This window comes from Pholis gunnellus (assembly GCF_910591455.1).
Source record: "Pholis gunnellus genome assembly, chromosome: 12".
NCBI lineage: Eukaryota > Metazoa > Chordata > Actinopteri > Perciformes > Pholidae > Pholis > Pholis gunnellus.
The window spans coordinates 15,211,013-15,236,346 of NC_136539.1; the positions used below are offsets into that span (position 1 = coordinate 15,211,013).

A 25,334-nucleotide genomic window follows, 5' to 3' on the forward strand; every position below is an offset into this window, starting at 1 on the left:
CGTGAAGTCGATTGGATGGACGGTTGTCTAGAAAATGACTAATGAATATTATGTCCCTTAGAGATTCAGTCTCTCCTTTCTGCTTTTCTTAAGCATGGCGTTCGGTCCATTTTAGTTAGCTTATATGCACAGCCACAAAAGAGTCTTTTAAGCTGTTACATCTTTGATCTCACTCCATGTTTTTGACCGAGACATCCCAAGGCAGCAGCAGCTTAGCTTCACTCAATCAACAAACTTGAAATGGGTTGCTTAAATTTATTCTTTTAATTAATTATTGCTTTATTGCTTTGCTTATGAACCCCAATCCAGACTCCCAAAAGGCCAATGGATGAATACAAACCTGACAAAAAGAGCTCAGAGAGCTGGCGAATAGTGGTGCATCTGCTCAACAGAGGGCTGTAGACTGGTTTCAGCCCTCAAAGCTAATTCTGTAATATCGGAGTTATGTTTGGCCCTTAAAGAGCAACTCAGATTTAACTGCATTATTTAATTGTCTTCAAAGTTTAAAACATGCTAAAATGTACAAAGTCTACACGCATAACTTTTTTTCCTCAAAAAACAGCAAGACATACTCAGGGAAGTCCTAAAGCTGCACTATTCAAGAATTATTTTTTAAAATGTGATAACATCATTAAATGATCTCTCAGCATGCAGCATGAAATACAAAACACCCCTTTCTCCATTTGCTAATTTGTCCATTTGGTCCACATTATGTTTGGAGTATGCAGGGCTACTGGGAGGGGAGATAATGGCTTCATATAATGGCTTAATTTGGCTGTATAACCTCTAAGTAAAACCTGTGTGAAAAAACTACCCATTACATTGTTTTATACTATATGTGGCCGTATGTCTGCAGAATTTGTGATGTGACAAGCTATTTTGCATTATTGTTGATTCATTCACCAAAGTAGACCAAAACAGCATATTGTTAGATAAACACATTAAAGACAAAGACTTTCAGATCCAAATCATTCAACACAGAAAGCATAGCTCAAGATGCATTGTTTCGGTTATGTATCATCTATTTTCCTGTTATGGCTATGAAGACAATCTGGCAACCAGGTGTGAATCAATGAGGACAGTTAGTGTTCATGCTCTGCTCTGTGAGTCATGTCGAGGTGGATTTGAAAAATCCTAACCATGTGAAAGAGCTCAACAATGTTCCTCTGTATTAAACAACCAAGGAAGGCAAATAGGAACTTTTGGATTGATAGAGGGATGGGTGCCTAGGAATATTGCAGAAGTGAATGTTTCTATTGTCATTATAACTTCGTGATTTCGAAGAGAAACCCTTAAACTTTCATCAGATTGAATAAATTCAGTGTCAAACTGGGACCGGGCCCATTAAAAAGAAACTAATGCATTGTGTTGTGGGAGAAGCCTTAGAAACAAGCCTGCAATGCAATTCTGGGTGGATTCATGGCGACAGAACCGCCGATTTGGTAATTGAATTGTCATATTTTGAAAATGTTTCTAGCCCCCCGAGACACAGAAACATTTATACGCGCACACATACACACACACACACACACACACACACACACACACACTCACATGGATAACACTGGTTTTGTGCAACATTTTCCTCCACATGTCTCCTGTAATTATAGACATAAATTGTAGAGCAGCTGTGAGACGACCACGCTTTTTTGGGATGACAAGCGGGACACACGCACACACACACAAACACACCCAATGCACTTTGCACATAATATGACCCTTCCCACCCCAAATCCCTACAACAACAAATAGAGACAACACCTGCTCATGCACACTGACACACACTCAGCAGGTGGCATAGATAATGAGACTCTCTACCATGCAGCAGGTGAGCTTGCCTTAGGTGATTTGGGATGGAAAAGATTAGCGGAGGATAACAAGGTCGAAAAGGATGGAACGCATGAAAAAACAAACAAGAAGAGGATTAACAAAGCAATAAATAGGCAGATGCAAGTTTGCTATATCTGAAGTGAACACAGCTGATTTATGAGACTCTTCGGAGGATGATACAATAATGTGGAACAATCTGAACGAAAAGATGGTGGATACAGACAGATGGTTGGTGGAGAAATTAAAATACATTTTGATGAGATTATGTGTCTCTCCAAAGCAAAGAACCAGACAGGAATGGTAACACATTCCATAACGTAAGCGGATCAATCATTGTTTAAATCAATGAAAAACGAACTCAGAGTGCTAAATAAAGGGAGAAGGCTTGAGAAGAATAAAGACGAGCGGGGAAGCACAGTGACAACAGCAACGAAGTGGCAAACAAATTGCATTGATTTATGAAAGTGTTTGTTCATGAATGGCATTGTTGACAAAGACCGTCAAACAATGCTCGTCTGAGCACTTGGTCCTCTGGAAATCATTACAGTGCTGACGTGCCATCGAACGGAGGAAGAGAAAAATGTGAGAATGAGGACTCCGAGACATCGAGGACAAGAAAGGAAAGCAGTAAGAAAAGGGCAGAGGCAGAAAATATAGTGGTGAGAACTGAAGGTAGGTGCAGACGAAGTAAAAAGATAGAGAGGCGGAGGAGCAGGAAGGAGATAGAAGGAGGAAGGAGGGGACGGAGATACATCTGTTTTGTGTCAGAGACAGGTTACACACTGATAGTGGGGCTTAGAGAGAGAATGAATGGAGACCAAGTAGAGAGACAAGAGGGGAAAAGGAGACAGACTAAAGAGGAAAAAGAGTGCAAGGAGTGTGACAAACATCACAGAGATAGAAGTGCCTAATTGGAAGAGACAGACATTATCATAAGCTGCAGAACTCTGAGGGCACGTCTCATAGTCTCTCTCTCTCTCTCTCTCTCTCTGTCTATCTGTCTATCTGTCTGTCTGTCTGTCGGTGTGTGTGTGTGTGTGTATTGGTGTGTCTGTGCTGTGAGTGTAGGTGTTTGTGGATGTGTGTGTGTTTTTAAGTGTGGGGGCTGGTTCTAGATATTGTTCTATCTCATTAGAGAGGATATTTCTGCACCCAATTTGTTTTAGGTGCATGTGTGTGTGTGTGTGTGTGTGTGTCTATGTGTGCTTGTGTGAGACAGAGAGAGAGAGAGAGAGAGAGAGAGAGAGAGAGAGAGAGAGAGATGGAAAGAGCAAGAGATAAAAACAGACAGATAAGAGCAGGACTAAGAAAAGAATATCTACGAGGAGAAGAAGCCATAATAAAAGATGAAAGAGAAAGCTCAATGTGGGAGCAATAAAAGACGCTACGATGACACACAGAGAGCTGGTTAGTATCAGGAAGCCATAATAATACAAAGTCTGAGGGAGGCAGGAGGACTGTGGCCGTGTTAGCAGTTTTACTGTCCCATTTCCCTGCAGAAACCCCCTGTCTCTTTGCACTTTCTCTGCACGAGACGAAACTCCAGACTGCTGAAAATTGAAAAAGAAAACAATAAAAAGAAAACATTCTGGAATCATTAAGTCAAAGACAATTTCAAGAGCCTTGACACGATTTATTTGTTAGAAAAAAGTGTCAAGCTCTTTTTTGAAGACAATTTTTTCGTCGTGTTGTAGTTATACTTCAGGGCAATTCTCCAGAAAGCTTTACCTTCTTTAAAGATGGTCATGCCTTAACCCCTGATGCTATAACATGTCAAACACAAACCCATAATCCCCTCAATAGATGACTGTATAAGATTTCCAGGACCATTTCCATTTTTTAACGAAAGGGTGGTGGTACAGCTGTTAAAATTAGGCTTCTTAAATCACAATAAGGGTCGAGGGACTCTGGCTTAAGCCCAGACACAGTAATTATGCTATTCTCCACAGAGAGGCAAGAAAGGAGCTCTCGCTAATGCAATCTCAATTTTATTGTCTTTGGGGGCGCCGCGGGAGGCTATAAAAGGGAGAGAAACAGAAGGGGTGAATAAGAAAAAGAAGAGAAAGAGCATCGACTTGAGGAAATGGAAAGACAGAGACTGCCATTTCAGACTCTCAATGAAGACAGGATGATATCAATACACAGTTATGCTGATGTCTTTTTATTCCCTAGTTTCTGTGGCAGCCTACATTTATATTAAAGTCACTGAAGCGATTCTCCTCTCTGCACAATGACTTATAGAGAGCATCAGATATACAAAATATACCCTCATCCCCCTGTGGCTGTTTTTGCTTAAACGTTACAATACTTTCACATTATTAGCACTGAGCTGACAGTCTCTTCCTCTGTGACTTGCAGAAATGTAGTGTGTAGACTATAAGAAAGGCAGCGTGTAACTGTGTGGAGCTGAAGCGTATGATTGCACAGTATGTGTATTGCTGAAGAAGATGAAGTGCCAGTAAGATCATCTTAATTAGTCTGACATAAATAAAGACGGTTGACATGAAAAATATTGAAAGTGGCCTTTAAGTGAAACATTTTCTTGACTTGATTAAGAATGCAGATTAAGTGTTTGTGATCGTGTTTGTGTATAATCATGCATATGGCTGTATGTGAATATGTGAGCGCAACATGTTAAGAAGAGCAGGATACTCTCCATGTACCATACTCAACTGAATCAGTGATCTTTGTTTTGGTTGTCTTTAATACATATTTTAACAAGTGGGTTATGTGTATATTATTTTATGATATAAAGTCAAACTAAAACAATCTGCTCTTAGCCATACATATGGGATCCTTTCCCAATTGTGTGCAGAGGAATTAATTTAATCTCAACACAAAAACAATCACGCCATCAAAACAGGACACATTCAACACACAGTCGTAGACTGTAGACTTCTTGCTGACAGGGTCCCAAGGCCTTCTCTTCACAAAGACACCCTGAAGTCTCACAGGCGTCTGATGGAACAGATATGCTTCTGTTTTATTAAATAGATCTTTCTTTTCCATTTCTATCATTCTATTTTAAGAGATCGATAGATCTGTGATAGATCTACACAGTCGGTGTAACAGCTCACGTTTCCCTGAAGCTATAAACGTGTAACTGCAACTAGAAGCATATTCTTCTGCTTCAAGTCTTTTTGTGTGTGTTGGGCTCTGAGTGCTGCCAAAACGTACACTCGATATTCTACCTGAACGCATCCTTTGTTGACCCAGACAACAAGACTGTGCTGCGAACGTGTTGGTTCCACTTGTTTAGCAGGTATATAGTTCACCATCTTAGTTTAGCATGGTAGCATATGCTAATTAGCACTAAGCACAGAGTACAGCTGAGGCTGATGGAAATATTATTATTATTATTTTGCAGGTATGTGCAGGACAAATGTTGACCTTATGGTGGTGAAAAGTCAAAGGATAACCAAAGTTATATTAATTCATCCTGCGAGCGACATGAACGTCTTAACCAAATTTCATGGCAATATATATATCCAGTAGTTTTGGAGAAAATGTACGACAAAGTTTTTCGGCAGTGTGTGTACTTAGTACATAAGTGTGAGGATGTAGTCAGGCATGCTTTATTGTGTGTGTGAATGCCACTCTGTGATTGTGTGCAAAGGGAGATTCATCTTGACTCATCTACATATGCCATAGACCCTGTGTGTGTGTGTGTGTGTGTGTGTGTGTGTGTGTGTGTGTGTGTGTGTGTGTGTGTGTGTGTGTGTGTGTGTGTTTTGCAGGCAAAGCCATGAGAGATTTAACAGGAGAGGCTTTTGAGTCAGTAAACCAGAGGGGTTCTGACTCAACTCAGGACTGGTGGGTGGTGAATGTGTATGCATGTGTGTACAATCAGTGTGATGTCGTGTGTGAATGAGCGACATGTTTGTGTGCCACATGTGAATACGTAAAAGGGCAAAAGATGATAATGATGATTATGGTGTGCAAGTGGATGTGTTAAATGATATTGGAATGTCTCATCTCTCTCAGTCCAGTAACACCATGTACTGTATAAGTCTACCCTGACTTTAGTTATATAAATACAAACTTCAATTTAGATGATTTTATACAAATCTGATCTGAACCATATGTACTCAGAGAGGTACAGCTTATGATTCGCTGCCAAACTGTAATCATGAGCTAAATCTTTCCATGAATTCAAACTAAATAATTTACCCCAACCTAAACTACTAAATTTGTATATTGTTACAAATAAGATTGTCATGTCATGTCAAGATGCCTTTGCAGGTCATCAAACAAAAAGTTGTGCTTTCTGTAGAATAAAATAGACTCGGCTAAAGCATCGCACCAGAGAGATTTAGGCAAGATGAGAAAGGATAGAAGACAGAGAAAAGCTACGGAACCAAAGGAAGAAGCGACTTATGAAAGGATCACTGAACAAACTAACAAACGAATGAACGCACTGCAGAGAGAAAGCAACAAAGACGGAGAGTCAGAGAGAGCAAGAGGGATGAAAGAGGGGGTAAAGACAATGAGACCCAAAAAGACAAAGGAGGGGAGGGAGAGGAAATATCCCCCAAAGGGCTTGGCTCATATTTAGGCAGACAGACTAACAGTCAGCCTGACAACTCTACTTACCAAGACAATTCAGATTCAACGGATGCTGCCGACTTCAATATGGTGCGCAGATCGAGCATTCTTAATCATTTGAAGTTGGGAAAATTCAAAACTCTATTCTCTTGCCTTAGGATCTACTGTGACACAGAATTCACCCTTTAACCTTCCACTGTGGTTCCCAACATCGACTCTCACTTCATGTTTATCTTTTAGTAGAAATCTAGGTCTCGAAATAAGGCAGAGTACAGGACTGTCTCAGAAAATTAGAATATTGTGATAAAGTTCTTTATTTTGTGTAATGCAATTAAAAAAACAAAAATGTCATGCATTCTGGATTCGTTACAAATCAACTGAAATATTGCAAGCCTTTTATTCTTTTAATATTGCTGATTATGGCTTACAGCTTAAGAACACTCAAATATCCTATCTCTAAATATTAGAATATCATGAAAAAGTATACTAGTAGGGTATTCAACTAATCACTTGAATCGTCTAATTAACTCGAAACACCTGCAAGGTTTTCCTGAGCCTTGAAAAACACTCAGCTTGGTTCAGTAAACTAAATCACACGTATGGGGATTATCACAATATTCTAATTTTCTGAGACAGTCCTGTAAACCAACAGTATCCCAACAGTGTTGCTTTTTGAGGAGTAATTATTGTGATGCCTGTTTTGATGAAACTGTTTGTATTAATTAGATACTATTACGGCCGAGTAACAGTTGAAGCATGATGGCTTTTTTTTTTTTCAAGTTATGTCACACCTCTTAGTTGCAACACAGCTGCAACAAGCTCTGTTTTTCGGAAGATTCCCCCCCCGGCTGTTTCTGCAATCTGTTGTTGTGACATTTGAATAGTGGCAAAAAAAGGCCTTCCCTCTTCTCCGGTCTTGTGGCCCGATGCATGCAATTCTTTTCCATTTAAAAATGAAAAGTGGAATAAAAAGTAATCCAATCATGCATTTTCTTTATGCTTATTATTTTGTGAAAATCCTCATCGTTATGAACAGTAACGATGTTGGACCATGATTGGCTGACAAAACCAGATAGCTGTCAGAAATGAGGAACACCTGATGAATGAGGACGTTTTAGGTCCGTCGGTTCAAACTCTGTCCATGTTTTTTTAGCTGTGGCTTTGACGAAAGCCAAACAAGTCCAGGTATACTTATCGCACAATGTGTTGACTAGAGAGAGAAAAGAGTTTCTAAGAGTTTCTCTCTGTTACTGTTATCTGACATCATGTCAATACGACCACACTGCAAAATAACACATGGCATCATTTTCTCTATGTGTAAACGCTTCAGATTACTGCAATCTTAAATGATTTGGATGAGGCTACATAACTTTGAGTGGCAATCCCACGTGGCCACACCCCAGTGATGCAATGAGGCAGGTGTCTTTAATCAGCTGGAAATGGCAAAAACACCTGTGTTGACATCACTGAAATACCATGCATTAGTGTCTGAGCGCACAGAAAGAAGTGCAGCAGCAGTTTTCTGTCCAATGTGAGTCGGTGATGAATTGCATTTGAAATATATGAAAAACAACTATAGGGTGTATGTGTGTTTTCAAACGTATGTGAAATCTTTTCTTGTGCTCACAGGTTAGTTTACTGACAGAGGGAGAGAAATATTTTACAAGGGCGAAAAAATGATTTAAAATGGTTTCCATGTGTCTTTACAGTTTTTCCCCAGAGCGTCGGAAAACACAGAGGTGGAGGTCTTTCAAGAAAGAAGGGTCCAGATTTTTGAAAATGTAATTTAATTTGACTGTGAAAATGCATTTCTAGTGTTGGTATGTGTGGATTTGATTGTTGTTTTCTCAATGCCAGATGCATTATTTTTTCTACCGCACTGCATCAATTTTCATGTTGCCACTAACAGCTGAATGAGTGAATGAACACCCTGATGAAGTTAAGCTGGTTTGAAGCTTATTGCTGTTGTGCCGCTAGTTTGCAAAGAACTCTACATGAGGCCATGGTGGATTCTTCAGCTACACGCTGTCTCTGTTATTACTGAAATTGATACTCACTATAGTTTATCAACTGTGCAAATGCAAATAGTCCCCAACAAGTGCCATGAACTACAGTTTCCAGCTGCTTTTTAATGAATTTCTGTGCCTTCAAAAAGATAAAATAATAAAGTGTATATATATATATATAGATATATATATATATTCATGAGCAGTTTTAACAATTTACATCTTCAGTAGGAATTAAGGGGCTTATGGGTAAGAGAGTAGAGAAGTAGAGTTTTTTGGTTCCAAAATGGAACCAAAATGTAATTTATGGAAGTGACAACGATGCTGTCCTGTTGACAGAGGCATGAGATAAAAAAATGTTTATGGGTCATTTTGGAAGGAAATTACATATTTTGTTGTTTAGTTTAGATCTCAAAACACATCACTGACACACACTACTGGAGGCACATTCCAACATGTTATTATCATTAGGGACAGTTGTGCTTTAAGTCTAAATCATCTGAGGAGAGAAAAAAAGGGATGACATACATATGTTTAATGATAGCAAAAGCATGACCTCACTCCCGCCACTCCCATCATCTCTCTATTGTCCTTAACTCTTTTTCTCTCATTACCACCGTTTTCTTTCCAACGGAGTGACTCAGCGTTTTTCGTCTCACTCACTCATGTGTTTCCCACTAAGGACGGCAGAGAAGAAGTCACCCCTCTAACACATCGTCTCTGGTATGACCGTATTCAGTACAATATTGCTGAAGCATCTCGTGCAAAGTTTACAATGTAGATATAATAACTTAGAATGTAAGATTCAATAATATTAATGAGATCTACTCCCTCAAGCGCCGCAGTGTTCTTTTTATTTTACTGCTTCTGCTTCTGTGTCAGTTTTCACCCAAGGGAGTATTGTTTCCTTTTGACTGTGGTATTTGAGTTCTATTCTGCTAATAAACTTGGTTCTTATATCTCCGGACAAGCTCTATTGTAGCCTGCCCTGTTTCTTTGTCTGTACATCCAGTTCCTGACATTTAGGGGGGGGGGCGGGGTTCTGGAGAGCCCTGGTTTTGCTCTTTTTCTTATTCACAGTCGTGGCCCAGATCTGACAGAATTTTTGCAGATGATGTCTTCATTTCTTTCTTTCTCAACTCGGGAGCCCTCTCTAACTTTGCAACCATCTCTCTCCTTCTGTCTGTACCTCTCTTTTAACACACAGATAAAGCTCTTGTTTTTCTCAGTCTTCTCTTTTAATCCCTGCAGACCCCCTCATCTGGATAAAAAGAAAAACCTGTATGTTTGCTGCAGACGGGATCCCTCATGTTTCCTGCATCTTTCCAGAACTTCAAACAACTGCGTCTGTGCAGTGGACTCCATTTTCTGATAGGATTTCAGCTTCTCTCTCCCTGTTTTCCCCTTAACGTCTCTTCTCTGTGACTGTTTTCCCCCCTCGCAGGCTCTCATAATTTCTGTCCCTTCTTCGCTTCATCATCCTTTTCTCTTTTCAGAGCCAGTGGCCTTCTCTCTATCCCAGTCTGTCTCTCTTCATCTCTCTCCTCCCTCCTCACATCAATATCCCTCAATCTCTCCTTCTCCCCGTAAACAGAGTGACCCTTCAGCCCGCTGTCGCCTCTCCGCCTCCAGACTCTTCGCCATCTCTCTCACTCTCCCTCTCCTGTGGGTAAATATGACCCATGCTTCGATCATCCTCTTGTCATTTTGTCATCATTATGCCCCCTGAACCCTTCACCATCTCTCTTCGTGTCCCTTCTCCTTTCTGCCTCACGCTTTCTCTCTCTTTTTCATCCTTCGCTTCATCTTACTCTCTTCTTCTGATCTCTCCAGTGATGACAAATACTTCTATCAGTCTTCAGCCATCACACAGGAACGCCGCCTCCTCTTCTTACTCCTTCAATCTTTCACGTCTTCGCTCTTTCTCCTTCAAGATGAGATGTCCCTTTCCCAACATCCGTCCCTTCTCTCTGTCCTTCTATTTTGCCTGTACAGAATGACCCACATAGCTACACTACACGTCCAACAGTACATGGACACCCAAATATTACACCCACAGTCAAGTTCCTCCACAACGAAATAGAAAAAGTCCACTTATTTCTGTACCTCACTGTGTGTGGGGCAGCATTAATGTTTCCTTTGTTGGAAGTAAAGGGCTTAGGCCAAACCAGTGGTGAAGAATTATTCAGATATTTTATTTAATTAAAAGTAACCACAGTAATACCACAGACTATAAATACTCCAGCAGAACGCCCCATTTCAGAATACAATATAGCATTATATTATTGGATTATAATTATTGATGCATCAATATATTCACCACTTCAATGCTGTAGCTGGTAATGGTGGGGTTCATTATAATTGCTTCATATGCTGCTGGGAAGCCTGTGAATTCCCCCCCCCCTGGGGATGAATACAATCTCATTTTATCTTGATCTATAATAATATATCATCATTCATTTGTTAATTTAACTTTGTATAATTATTCAGACTACGCAAAGTGACTAGCTCAAGTTATCAAAACAAAAGTATGCAATACTTGCATCTGAAATGTTGTGAAGTAGGAGTATACATGATGGAATACTCAAATAAAGTACAGTAATTGAGTAAATGTAATTTATTACTTTCCACCAGTGGCCCAAAGCAAGAAAAACAGTCGTAGAACTAGAGCACACAAAGGTACGTGGGGGGCATCGTCTACTTTTAGCCATGTTGAATGATGCATCTGTTTTTATTTTGGCTGTGAGGCTTAGGCCTCTTTTCCTCACCCTGACTTCTTGCCTCCCTATTATGCTTCTCTCTCGTCACTGTTCCTTTTTTTTTTGTGGGACATGATCACTCAACTGTCTCTCTGCTTTTGGAGAGATACACGTTCTCTCCAAAAGCATCGTCTTCTCATTGCTGCCATTGTGCTTTTTATCCTCCACCCTAGAGTCAGACCCTTAAGGCTTTGATCAGCGTCTCGCAATTATTTTCTCTCACTCAGCCTTACTCCGGCCTGTCTCCTTTTTATTTCTTCCCCAATCATTACGGAGTGTTTTTTTTAGTTCCACCACCTGTTCATCTCTCTGTCAATATCCCTCTCATACAGTATGAAACAGTATGACAAGAATCCTCCCCCCCCCCCCCCTTCGCTCCTCCTGCTATGAGAGAAAAAAAGGCAGTCTTTGTTCAATTTGTCATCAGCCAGTCTGTATCATGTTGGTCACACCTCACGCCCTTCTCCTATTGCTATGCCTCCATCCTCCATTCTTTATTCCCACTATCATTCGCTCCATCACACATCACCCCTCCCTCCTTCACTGACCATCGCACCGCGTTTCCATTATTCATTCCTGCTCTGCCTCCTGTCCCTCTGCTCCTCAGCAGCCTGGACCCTGTCATGCTGAGTTATAGAGGGAATATCATGGTCTACAGTTGTGAATGCTTCAAACTGGTTTTAGCTGTACTTACAAATTGCAACACAAACGGTCTAAATACAAAACATTTAGTCAGGAAATGGGTGCTGTTACTATTAGCAATATGATTTTTTTTGTTGTTAGTTTTTTTTTATGTCCTAAATACAACCTCTAATATATTCTTAGATTAGATTACTTTGAAATTACTTTTTCTCCTGAAGCTAGTTTCAGTTCCACCTCTTTGTTAAATTTCTTTAATTAATATTTATTCTATCTTCTTAATTTCTTGATGAGCTTGCGCTTGCTGATACACAGTTTCCTATATAATATGTAGTGTCACCCCTTTCCCAGTATTATTGTATGTATTTCCTGGTGAGAAATTCCCAAGTTGGTGGAGCGGGTCTGTCACTTGTTTCCTCCCTTTCATGCTCTGCCACATTTTCAGAGTTCTAACACGGAAAGCCACATGGATTTTGTTTTCATCCAATTTAAACAACAACGACCAGTTATGATTGTTGCTTTTTGTGTTTTGTTTTGCATTTCATGTTCAAACTTTTGTCTAGGATAATAAAATGAAAACTCTGGCGTCCTACTGAGAGGTTTTGTAACCACTCAGATGAGTGAACATATGCAGGCCATACATGTAGTCCTCTGGAAGCTTATCATACATGGGGACTAATATCCTTTAAACATCTGCAGCCTGAGTGTGTGTGTGTGTGTGTGTGTGTGTGTGCTCGTGTGTGTACAGTATGTAGGTTGAGGTGTCAGATGTGTGAGTGGTTATCACTTTATAAGCCTGCAGTTCTTCTAAATTGCTAACTGGGAGTAGTTTAGCATTCTGCAGCAGTTGTTCTTTTTTTTGGCCCTGAATCAAAGTGTGCCTGGGCATAAAAACACCTGAAAGCTGTTGCTCTCAAGGGCTAAACTGAAAAACAGATGAGTGTTGGAGTCATTTTAAAAGGACAGGAAGAGAGATTGAGCACAGTCCCCGTGTGTGTGTGTGTGTGTGTGTGTTTGTGTGTGTGTGTTTGTGTAATAAGCTACAATTGTCCCATTAGCCGAGTTATTTAGCTATCTGTTCCTCATCAAACTCCACCTCACTAAACACTTCCTGTCTGCAAAAAGGGGCTGAACGTTAAAGCCTGCGGGGTAGCAGTGTGTCAGTCTGTGAACGTGAATGTGCACGAGTGTATTTGTGTGTACGTGTAGTAAAGACTGAAAGTGTTTTGTTTGTCACCATCAGGTACTTCTACATTAGTGAGACAATTAGTGTGGAGTATGGGCCTGTGCATGTTTTTTTTAATTTTGTGGTTTGATCATAGGAGTGTACATGTGTGCATGTGCCGACATGCCAGTCCAAACGCTCTGTTCCCTACCTGAAGCTCTGTCCCCTGTGAGGGGTTATTTGGACCATATGGTGCTCAACATGAAACATACTTACACCACAGACACTGTATCACACTTAACACACAAAGGCATGAGATCGCAACATGGTCTGGCACAGTACAACTCGGGACAGCAGGTCTCGGGAATCACAGTTAGATCTACATTTAGATACAAAAGCAGATTACACACATGCAGAGATTTAGAAAGGCATAGAGTCAGATATAGTGTATTTGTGTGTCTGTGTGTGTGTGTGTGTGTGTGTGTGTGTGTGTGTGTGTGTGTGTGTGTGTGTGTGCATAGTGAAAATGTTCCCCAGCAGAGACAACATTTCATCCCCTGGAGTCTATCTCACACTGTCACAATTTGCCCAGTGCTGCTGGAAACACGCACACATATAATCTCACATACTAATACATTATGCACAAAAATCTGCCTCTACAGCATTGATATTCATGATATAAATAGGCATACAGCTACACATGCAAATATATTATCTTCTCTGTACTGTGTCCTTACGAATAGAGACATATACTGCATGCACAGACACACACACACACACACACACACACACACACGCACATGCACACACAAATCCAATTGGCACTAATAGCATAAATGCCTCCGTCCTGTTCTCTAAAAGCCTCATTCATTTAAAACCTGATTCTCTCTCCCTCTCTCCCTCTCTCTCGCTCTCTCGCTCTCTCTCTCGCTCTCTCGCTCTCTCGCTCTCTCTCTCGCTCTCTCTCTCCCTAAAACACATCTTCTGTGCTTCCTAATGGAGTAGTGCTCTAATGGTGCTTTGCCACAACAATCTATTGTGGTAGGTGAGACCAAGTATATTACTCAAACAAAAGAACTGGGGTGCTCAACCCGGCTGTCTTTAGAGTATATTGCAACACCCAACTATCTCAAAATTAGCAAATCGGGTCGTCAGCACTCGCAAATAAGTGTGTAACACTTTTAATGATGCACAGCAGCAGAAGGAAACTGATGCGCTTCAGCTCTAGGCTTTCCTCAGCATTTCTCCAATTGTATTTACCAGAAGGAGAAACAGATTTTCAATGGAGCACTATTGGTCTTGGACTGGTTGGTCAGGTTCAGTTAGAGAATTGCGTAGTGGATATGTTGCATCTGTGAAATCTTTTCCCACTTGAATCATAAACTTTTCAACATTGAGCAGTGTATACTTCATGTAGTTCTTCATGGCCCTGGGCATTTCAACCCACTGCAGATAATGTTAGCTTTAATTTATGAGGAAATGATGAAAGGCGTGAGAGGGCAAAGAGTGCACTCTATGCTGGGCATGGACTGTAGATTGTAATGGTATGTGATGGCTTTACCACAGAGGTCAGTTGTGGTTTTAAGAAAACCTCTGCCGACCAGTACAAACAGTATAACTCTGCCCTCATTTTCATGTATAAAAATAGATTTTTTTTTTCTTTCCTTCCACAGCCGACACACAGCGACTAGGTTTTGTAGATCTCCAATTACCTCGTGGATCTGCTCATTGTGACACTACTGGGGATGAAGAGGCATATGATGTGCTCTCAAAGTGGACAGGTTGTTAGGTAAGTTAAAAGGAGTATTCACCATTTAGCCTTTCCTTTTGCACAGTTAGATGAGATATGTGCATTATCTATGGAGTAAGACCCATGAGTATTTGAATAATCCATAAACAAACAGAAACTATTTCTTAAAGAGCAGTTTATCCATCTGCCTTGCACTTTTGTGCAGCATATGGTCAGTAAGTATGACATATAGTCTCTGAACAGGTCTAATGGTGTCAAACTTGGCAACCTCACTGTGACAATGAGTCTAGGAAGTGGCTGCACCCAACTGTTGTTTGCCAAGAAATAAACAAATTGTTTTTGTATCAACAATATATAACGTGTGATAACTTCTGAGCTGAAGAGGTGGTGTAATTGTTATTTTACAATTTGGACTGAACCTGGCTAGCTCTTTCCAACTGCTACCATTCTTTATACTAAACTAGACTATTTGCGAACCCCAGCTCCACTTAAAGGAGACGTATAATCCTAATTTTCAGGTTCATACTTTTCTCACTAGAACATGTTCACATTCTTTGTTTTTCATAAAACAGCATTTTTCTCATACTGCCCCTGTACATGTTCACTCTCTGTCTGCATGTGACATAGGAAGGGGAGACAAATCTCAATGGCTTGTTGACTCACATGTATTACTCATCTAGAGAGCCCACTATAAAACCGACTCGGTTGTCTCATTACACAGTTTGTGGGTTGGTAGGCACTCCAGATACCCAAATGTCTGTGCACAATGGGGCTGCACAATATGTCGTGTCAACATCAACACGGTTCTCATTTTCCATGACTAATGAAGTGTTTTCCACAAATTAAATATATGACTGGGTTGTCTTATTTTAGCTTGTGGGTTTGTAGGCACTCCAGATATCCACATGTCTGTGCACAAGACCTGAAAAAGTGAGTTTATCATGACATGACCCCATTAAAGCACTGACATGAGAGCGGTATCAATCTTCTCTTTTAACTTTTAAAGAAAGCAAATATTTCCCTGCAACCATGCTTTTAGTGGTTTATTATAAAAATGGGACATGGAACATACTTGAGGTACAAAAAGCACAAAAGCGAAGCAGCAGTTCCCAACAAATAATCAGTGCACCGAGAAGTATGGTGGAATATGGCAAGAGGTCACATCAACAAACAGCAGCCTACAAAATGTGACTAATAGAACGATTGTGGCGTGTGTCAGTATCATGTTTTTTATCATTCAAACTTAAGAGTACTACATACAACCAACATCGTCTAGGCTTCTAACTAACTAACTGCCGAGATAGAAAACAGATTTCCCACAACAAAGATATTCTGCCACAGTTGACTGACCATGTTCATTTTAAAAACCTTCTCTGCTCAATAATGACCTCTATTCTTAGCGTCAGTCAAACTAAAGGCACAAACCCAAAACTAAATCAGAACAATGCAACAGTCCCTTAGCTATACTGTTTGTGGAACCTGCTTAATACAAGAGGTCCATTTCCATTGTCTTTGAGCTGCCGTGCAATGTTCACATCTTTTCAAGCTGTATGTGTGTTTACGTGTGTAAGAGGGTTGTAAAAATGCTTTATGGCGTCTTCCAAAACACTGACCTTTACAGAAAGTCACTGATCTGTTCAAAACAACATGATGTACTGTGTGCATGCGTGTGCATGCGTGTGCACCAAAATGTGTGCGCATTTAGGTCTGTGCACACATGCATGTTTCTGTGTGGTTACGTGTGCACAATTATGTCTGTGCGACATGATGTACAGCCAGTAACATTTTATCCCACCAGCCATCATTAACTTTGACGTACAGCCAAACGTCATTATGTATGGCCGACTGCATGATTTACTGTGAGAGATATAATGGAGTGGCTACTGTAATGAACTTGCAGAGAGTTTGATTTAAGTGTCTCTGCTGGAGGGAAAGAAGTAAATACTATCACTGTGATGGCAATGATTACATTGACGGTGGCGATGATGAAATTGCCCTCCTCACTTGCAGATGTAGGTGAAATTTCTGGAGGGAGTGAAAGAGGAAAAATGGAGGACAAGGAGGAGGAGATGAAGAGAGCAGTTTGAGGAGATGGAGGAAGAGGAAACAGAGAGGAGGGCAGGAAGGAGAACAAGTGTAGACTAGCAAACTTTGATGTTTTGACAGCCAGCGACTGCTGGAGGGAGCGCTGATGATGATTTTAATCAACGATGATGACACTGATGATGGACCAGTTCACAGCCTTTTAAGTCTGTTAGACGATTTGTGAAGCCACAGGGTGTCATTTTGGTCAAAACGGGTGGACAGCAACCCCCCTGCCTCAGTGTCTTTGAGCAAAGCGGTTTCTGCAGCTGACCTTGTGCTTTGACATTCCTGATGGAGAATCGAGTGTGAATGTGGAAGGTTGCAGAACAATTTGGATGAAAAAGAAGGGAAGGAAGAAGAGCGCCATGGGATGCTTTTAAGGAGGGGGAAAGGGAAAGCGCGAGGAAAATGGTGCAGAATCGATGGATAATAAAGAGCAACAGAAAAAAAGATGATTACTGGGAGGTATTATTCTAATCACTAGAGTTAAACTAAGGGGAGGGATTCCATTTCTAACCTCAAGCTAATCGCTACTGATGCAATATCATACTCTTATGGCAATATCAAAATGCTATGTGCTTCACATGCTTATGTATTTATGTACCAAAGACTTGTTTTGCTCTGAAAATACAAATAATCCTGATATTTAGACATAATTAATACCACACAGCACGAGAGCCCACAGTGGCAGAACTGAGCTGCAATCTCACCCTCCTCTCTCTCTCATACAAACTCACAGCACAGCTAACGTTCAACCAAGCAGTCAGACTCTGCCCTCTAATGGCAAACAGTCAACACTACCTTCATACCCTTTTTTCCTTTACTGAAATACGGACAGACTAGAATTAGCGCTTCACGGTTGTATGCCTACCAACCAGTTTAGTGTCAGTTTACTTCCCAGTTTGTTCAAAACATCATCACTTCATCATTTTATCCTACGAGACATTTCTGTGAAATTGTCATATGAATTCTTGAGTAATGGACACAAGGTTGGACACACTGACGTCTAATCAAATTATCCTTGAGTGAGTCCAAGTGGACATTTGTGCCAAATTTGAAGAAATTCGCTCAAGGCGCCTAAAATAAGCTCAGCTTTGTTGAAATCGTTTAAGAGGTAACTTTTAAAAAGGTGAAAAGTAGTACCACACCATGCTCGGTTCCCTCCTACAATTCTATCCGTTTGATGAGGAAGCGTGCGACTGTGCGCTGCTGTGGCTGTGTGCTATAGGTCAGACTCTGCAAAACTGGTTTCCACAGTTTTTCACAAACTCTGGGGTTTAGTCTCTAAAGTGGCAATCTTTAAGATTTTTATTTGAATAAATGTTTCCTAAATCACTATCCATCGACAAAAGAGATAACAAAATGGTGATTGAGCCTAAAGCCGAAAGATTAAAGTATTGTAATATTTATATATTTGCATTTTACAAACAATTCTGTATTAGTTTTTCTTCATTTTACACTAACAAAAATTGTAAATATGCACTCAACTCTAAAAAAAAACCTTGAAGCTCATCAACGAAAAGGCTCCAGACTTCAAATCTCTAAGCACAATTCCATCATTTTCACTCAAATTAACATTTTTAAATCAACCAGGACAGACATCTTAAGGATTGCCACTTAAATATGTGTTGTGTCCTCTTTGCAGCCGCAGAAGGGAAAAGTCCCACAGCAGGGCTGAAGCCAGGGTCTCCACAGAATCTTCTCCAATGTCATCTGGCTCTGAACACTTCCGGCATCTGCGTCGGGGAGCGAATGAGCATCATCCGACCCCTTCTTGTTTGTGAGGGTATCTCTATGTCTCTCCACAGCGTTGGTGGTCTGCTCAAGGATTTCAGCATGTCGCGGCTCCGTATCAGGGGTCAGTGGGCGGGACTCCGAGGGATCGCGGAAAAGGTCGTACAGCAGCGGCGGGTTGTGGTGCGTCACATGTTCTCCATGACATAGACAGCAATTAGTGTCGTAGCAGCCACCGGCTCCCGGGGGAGAAAAGTTAGGAGTGAAAAAGTGCACCTTGAAGACAGAGTCACCTGGATGGAAACACACACACACACACCAGATGTGAGCATTCACATGTTAACAGGTATATACTGCCACAGGTTAAAGCTAAACAAAGATAGATTTAAAAACATAGATTTAACTTTTAATTTACCACTTTCGTTATGACTGGGCTGAGAGAAATTGTTCTGATTTGTGACTGGCTCTGATTTTCAAAGAATCGTTATTTGTTAAGAACTTTTACTGCAACAAGTTATAAGAAGGCAAGATACAGAACAGAGATAACATACAGTATATATATATATATATATATTTTACCTTTTAGCAATTAAGAATCACAAAACACCTCGTCACTAACTTGACACATATACTGTATGTTTATGTTGACCTGAATCTTGTGGAAATAAAGGCAGTTGTTTAACATGTTTTGGTTTCTCTTTTTGTCAAATAATATATTAGAATCAGATTCAGGATTCAATAAGAACTGGAGCTGATTAGCAGAAAAGGAATTTGAACAGCTAAAATCAAAAAGATATCTATTTCTAATCTGATTCCTCAGTTACATTCCCCTGTTTAAGCATTCAATTTCACCCTAACGGTTTTACAAAAGGAGTAAAAACACACCTCACATACAGAACATGTTATGCTAAGTTCCAGGTTCATAATTGTATTTGGGATTTCCACTAGAACATGATGCTTTAATGTTGAAAATTATTTTTCTCATGTTGTCTGTCTGAATATGCCTGTATTCACCCTCTGTCTGTCTCTTTAAGCCTCCGCAAAAAGCCCAGCCTGCTCTGATTGGCTTGCAAGAAAAACATGGTGCACCTTTGCAAAGGTAGTTTTAGAGCCGTGTGTGGAGATACTCAGACGGGGGCGGTATATTCTAATGAGCCTGCATGTGACATATGAAGGGGAGGCAAATCTGAATGGCTTGTTAAATCATGTCTTCTAAACTAGACAGCTCACAAAAAACTGACGGGGTTGTATTATTTCACAGTTTGTGGGGTTTTCATAATATGTCCACTCATTCGCTCATACACATATTGTAATATGTTTTTACTTCAGTACTAACGTGTGGTTTATTTTAGCTCGATTCTGTGGGATTGTATTTGTGAATGCCATTTGATTTTAGCTTCACATCAACATAGGCGGCTTATTCTGCAGAATGAAACCGCAGACCTCATAATAGTAAAAACATGTGTCTGCTAAATGATTGACTGCATCTCTGCGTCTACATGTGTGAACTTACTTCCAGGTGGGTGCCAGCGTACTGCATTCAGGTAGGCTCCACAGTAGTGGAACATGAATTCGTGCTCTGATCGCTCTACCTTTCCCTCCAACAGGGGCATTAGGTTAAAGCCATCTAATTGTCTGGGGAGAGAGGTACAATTAAGAGAAAGTGAGAAACACAAATGTGCTTTAAAATCAAGGGAGAGAGCATTACCATGAACAGTACATGCAGAGAGAGATTCAAGACGTTTAACCTTTAGTTCTTTAATAAACTTTCTAGAGATCGCAAGTTTGTCCCCTACAATGCTTGCAAAATTAGCGAAATCAGTGTCCACTCGTATTTGTTTACAGATAATGAGGTGCTTTCGGATTCACACTGTAATCATCCGGCTACAAAACACCTCAGTTATTATGCTCAAGTGTAGAGTAATTGTATGGTCCTTTCTCTCCTCTTTTTGGAACTGTAAACAATGGTTTGGTGTACTATTGTATTACGACGTAAATACGACTCTTTGAATGAGAGTGCACACAATACAAAGACCGCGCTCATAATCTTTACCGGTCTGGTTGTGTGTCTTTGGCCAAATATTTCAGAGTTGGATACAGGTCCATGAGGCTAGTGGGTTCGTCCACTACTCTTCCTGCTGCCAGTCTGCCAGGCCAGCGGAAAATACCAGGAACTCTGATCCCCCCCTCCCAGCCTCCCATAGCTTTCCCACCTGTAGAGGAGTAATTAAGATAAATTACACACAACAACAAAAAAGCTAAATTTTTGCAGTAAGAAAGATGTGCGCTTTGTATAACTGTGTTTAACCCTGACTGTCAGAACAGCGCAAGTTGATGTCTACCTTTATAAATGCCGTTCCAGCCTCCTTTCTGGCCGATTATGGGACTAGCATCCTCTAGGTGTCCACCATGGTCTGATGTGAAGTACATCAGAGTATTGTTGGCAAGGCCGAGGGAGTCCACTGTCTCTGTAATTTGACCTAGAAAACATATTAATATAGCATTAGAGATGGTTGGAAAGAGAGTTCAAACTCCACAAACAGATAGCGACTGCTCTGACTTTACTTTTTTAAAGGACAATTCTGTCTTATTCGTGTTAGTATTACTTTGGCACACACTAAACAGAACAGTATTGTACGTATAGAACCCACTGATGATTGGATGTTTGCACCTTCATGAAATGCTGGGTAGTTAACAGCCAATCAGGCCAGTTTACCACTCTCAAACCAGAGGCCAGTATGCAATGTTTAGCAATGCACGCCAATATATACTCGCCGATCATCCAGTCCACTTCTTCCAGGTTGTCACCGTAGCGACCATGGCGACTTTTGCCAGCAAAGGCGGGTGTTTTGAAGAGTGGCGTGTGAATGTGGGCCAAGGAGAAGAAGAGGAGGAATGGCTGATCAACATTCCTGAAGAGAAGACGATAGAAGTGTTTATGTCAGGAAAATCCCACAAACAGTGCTGCCTATGCAGCCAATCCCTGATATACAGTAGCTTATTCCTTGGTGCCAAACACCTCCAGTGATGTCCAAAAACAAACAACCACATCAACTAACAGACACATCAATGAGCCACATATCGACTTGTTTCGAGTCAATCCCACATACACTGTCCTGGGGCAGTAAATACTCGGGGGGGGGGTTCACGCTTGTGATGCTATTTGTCTGATTGAGACGAACAGGTGTACCTCTTTATAAAGTTCTGCGCTTCTCTCAGTAACCTCTGGGGCAGTGTCTCCACTGTTATTGGCTGTTCGATCACTTCTTGGTTTCTCATGATGATGCAGTTCCATGTCTGCAGGCGTTTAAAGGGTATGTACCACACAGCGGCTGCTAGGATACTGAGCAAGACAAGCACTGCCAATAGCCACAGGCTGACTTCAAGGAGGCCACACACACGGACACACACCTGAAAACACACACACACACACACACACACACACAGTACGTTTAGAAAGAAAGCACACATACCAAATGAAACCACTGCCATGCTGTGCAGATACTTTAAGGAATTCAGACATTTTAGTGAAGAATGTATTTAAATCCTAGTAATTAAAAAAAGATAAAAAAACAACCATAATCTATATAGAAATATGCATAAGAAATATATAATAGATCAACGTTTAGATGAAATATAATGTGTATATAATGTGTAATAAAATATGTTGAGGTTATAATATATTATTAAAAAATGACAACTGTTGATGATCATCTCTCTGGTTATGTCTCAACACATATTTAACATTATCATGTTGCTACAGCAGGACTGCAGCCCTACATTGCATTGGACGTGTACTATTGTGGAACCGTGACACTTTGTATTACTGTCTGGGACTGCAATTCCCTGATTGTGCCACTAGATGACATCACAAACCATTACCGAAAAGGGTTACTTAATTTCAGGAGTGAAACAAATAGTGCATTGTGTACTTTGTTCATACATACTGTACAGTATGTAAATGTAGGTCTGAAAATAGTTTTATAGACTGCTGTCTTCCTGCTGGTCATTCTAATTAGTTCTCTACAACTGTATTTTGTTCTGGTTCAGTTTTCCTCTTATCAAACTTATGTACCTGTGGCTCAGCTGGTTGCCATTCATCACAGGGACCTACTGTCCCCAAGTCCTCATCGAGTTTCACTTTCTACAATACTCTGCTTTCCCATAAAACAGGTTACTGGCTGCAGTGACTGTGAATTTCACAACTGCATCTTTTGTTCCCAATATTTGTTTTCCAACCCTGTGGCTCATGTCTTCTTGATGACACATTAGTCATTTTGCTTTGGGCTGAATGGCACAACAACTCTTTGTTTTCCAATTTCTTCCTCTTTGTCTGGCAACCCAAATGTATCGCCCTGTTTTTCATTTGGGTTTCCATCTTTTTCTAATATTATGTGCCTCTATGGGTCTTTTTTTAGATGTACCTTACTGTGATCATTTCTAGGGAGAGACAGCTTAACTGAACAACAGAAAAAAAAGAGGAAATCAAAATAAAATCACCCTTACCAGCGAGAAAAGTCCAACTCCAAGCAACATGGTAAGATTTCCGAGTGTGTGCTGGAGGTCTGCCATGACATCACTCCCTTCTCCGGGCACACAGTCATTGAACAGAGTGAACGGCAGGCCGTAGAAGTAGCTGAAGCCATGCTGGTTCGGATGGTGGCAATGGTCCCCTCTCTGTTCACAGTTCACACCCAAGTGCCACTTACCTGCAGAGACACACAGAGAGAGAGAGAGAGAGAGAGAGATGAAGTAGTGGACACTCAAAAACAAAGAGGAGAGACAGGAATGTGAATACACGGCAGCCTCTCATTTTGCAAAATTGTTTAATTTCAACATTCTACATTCACCTGGGAATCCTTCTTTGACTTGCACAAAACAAATACAAAACCATAGGTGGGCTGGCAATGCTTGTGATGTGTCAAATGCACACACACACACACACACACACACACACACACACACACACACACACACACACACTTCTGTCTTTTCATTGGTTACTGAAAGATCTATACGTCTATATGGGAATTGGAACTCTCTTGAGCACAATTTTGCATATTTTATTAGGTAATTACAATTTATGATAGGATACTGTTGGGCAGCTTTTTTTGTCTGTAGTGTTAAGCACAGTACTGACCCAGCTTCAAGCACCTATGAAGTTCGAACATGCGACCTGCTGAAGAGCCCATAACTCTGTTGTCTGGAGGACATTTCACAATGAGGACCAAAGAACAAATGATCACGTTAAGTTATCGTACCCACTAGGCTGGTGGTGTATCCTTCTTGCTGCAGCCTCTTAGCAAAGGTGGTCTCACTGGGAGGCAGCCCCCCTGAACCACCAAGGAACAGCAGCACCTGCACGCGGCCTGTGCTCCCCAATCCTAGTCAACAGACACACATATGGGGAGAAAATAAAACGAACACTACGGAACATACTGTCAAACGTTGCTGTACAAATATGACCAATATGCTCCTTTCTGTACCAACTTTGTTACCTGATCGGAGAGCGTAGCGCCCCGTCATAAAAGCGGCCCGGCTCGGGGTGCAGAGGGGAGCAGCTGCAATGTGCTGAGTCAACTTTACCCCTTCGGAAGCAAGTCTGTCTATGTTCGGAGTCCTTCAGGGACAGAGCAGGTGTAAATATGTATTGTTAATAGATAGAACAGAGACATATAGATAAGGAAATAAATACACATTTATTTCCAGGCAGCACATCAGAGTGAGGCTAGACACAGATATAATGAAATACCACAGACATGATGTAATAAGCAGGCTGTGATGATGATAGAAGACAATGTTAACTAGAAAGGTGTCCTCAGTAGAGTGCAGATCTCCGCCAGGTGTGTCTGCAACGACCGCAGCTGTATAGGTCCTTTTCACAGCAGCCATTTGACGTGTCATTGCAGGGTAAACACGGGTGTAAATAATAACATTAACCAAGGCCCTGATCTATTTAGGTGAGCCAGGGCCCTGGTATTGTGCATGCTGGCTCAATGACTGTGACACACTGAATAGAATGAGACCATAATTCATTTTATCAATTACACCCGTGTTTGTACAAGGTTATACAAGCAATAGGCTCGAAGTCGTATAATTCACTTCACTATCGTGCCAAAACACAAAGGTAGACTCACCAAGCTGTCTTTCTGCTTAGCAGCGGCCGAGTGCCGGCGAGGTACAGCAGTGTGTGCACTGGTAGTACCCCCCCTCCCCCCCGAGTGTATCTCTGGCCACAGAGTAGTGGCTGGGGTCTCGTACATGCACTCAGCTGTGTACTCACTAGCGACCGAGCGTGAGTTTAGAGTATTGATTGGGGAGCAAGCAGGGCAATCAATAGCAGTATAAAACAGGCAATAAAAGGTGTTTTGAGAAAGTGTGAGTCACCGCAACCACGAGAGGTCTTTGAGCATGAGCTCCCAAAATATTCTGGAGTTTGCTGGAGCAAAATGCGAGATTAGCCGTGGACAAACACAGAGGTGCACGCTCGCTCCGTATGGCCCAGACGCACAAACACGACTGACCACATAACCCATCCCCAGGCTTACGTCTGGCAGTGATAATAATAAATAGGTGAGGTCATGAGATAGAAAGAACAGAGCAGACAATGGGTGAGCATAAAGAGGAAGAGACACACATAAACAGAAGCATTACACATTTGTTAGAACTGACCTGATGGTGTCATTACCGTAGCATCCTACATCACCAATGCCCAGGTCATCCACCATCATCAGCACAAAGTTGGGCTTCCTGTCTCCCGTCTCTCCTGTGACATCTCTCCCTGCTGCCAGGAGCAGGAAGAGAAGATGTGCCAACAGAGG

At 41.1% G+C, this 25,334-nt stretch overlaps 1 protein-coding gene across 1 annotated transcript; it reads right to left on the bottom strand.

Annotated features, from left to right (window-relative positions):
• Positions 1–18,015: 18,015 nt before the first annotated feature.
• On the bottom strand, positions 18,016–25,334 carry arsh (arylsulfatase H). The gene is made up of 10 exons (XM_079170768.1): positions 25,186–25,334; positions 24,012–24,133; positions 23,775–23,897; positions 23,020–23,222; positions 21,704–21,924; positions 21,289–21,425; positions 20,856–20,993; positions 20,567–20,726; positions 20,027–20,148; positions 18,016–18,806 (listed from the first exon to the last, which is right to left on the bottom strand). The coding sequence occupies exons 1-10, from the start codon at positions 25,242–25,244 to the stop codon at positions 18,397–18,399; spliced, it is 1,695 nt and encodes a 564-aa protein (XP_079026894.1). The 5' UTR covers positions 25,245–25,334; the 3' UTR covers positions 18,016–18,396.

Excerpts from the sequence above, each read along its gene's own strand:
- arsh (XM_079170768.1), bottom strand. The coding sequence starts at position 25,244 with ATGATGGTGGATGACCTGGGCATTGGTGATGTAGGATGCTACGGTAAT. Across the intron at positions 24,134-25,185 it reads TACGGTAATGACACCATCAG|GACTCCGAACATAGACAGAC; the intron begins GTCAGTTCTAAC and ends CTGTCCCTGAAG. Across the intron at positions 23,898-24,011 it reads GCGCTACGCTCTCCGATCAG|GATTGGGGAGCACAGGCCGC; the intron begins GTAACAAAGTTG and ends TCTGTTGACTAG.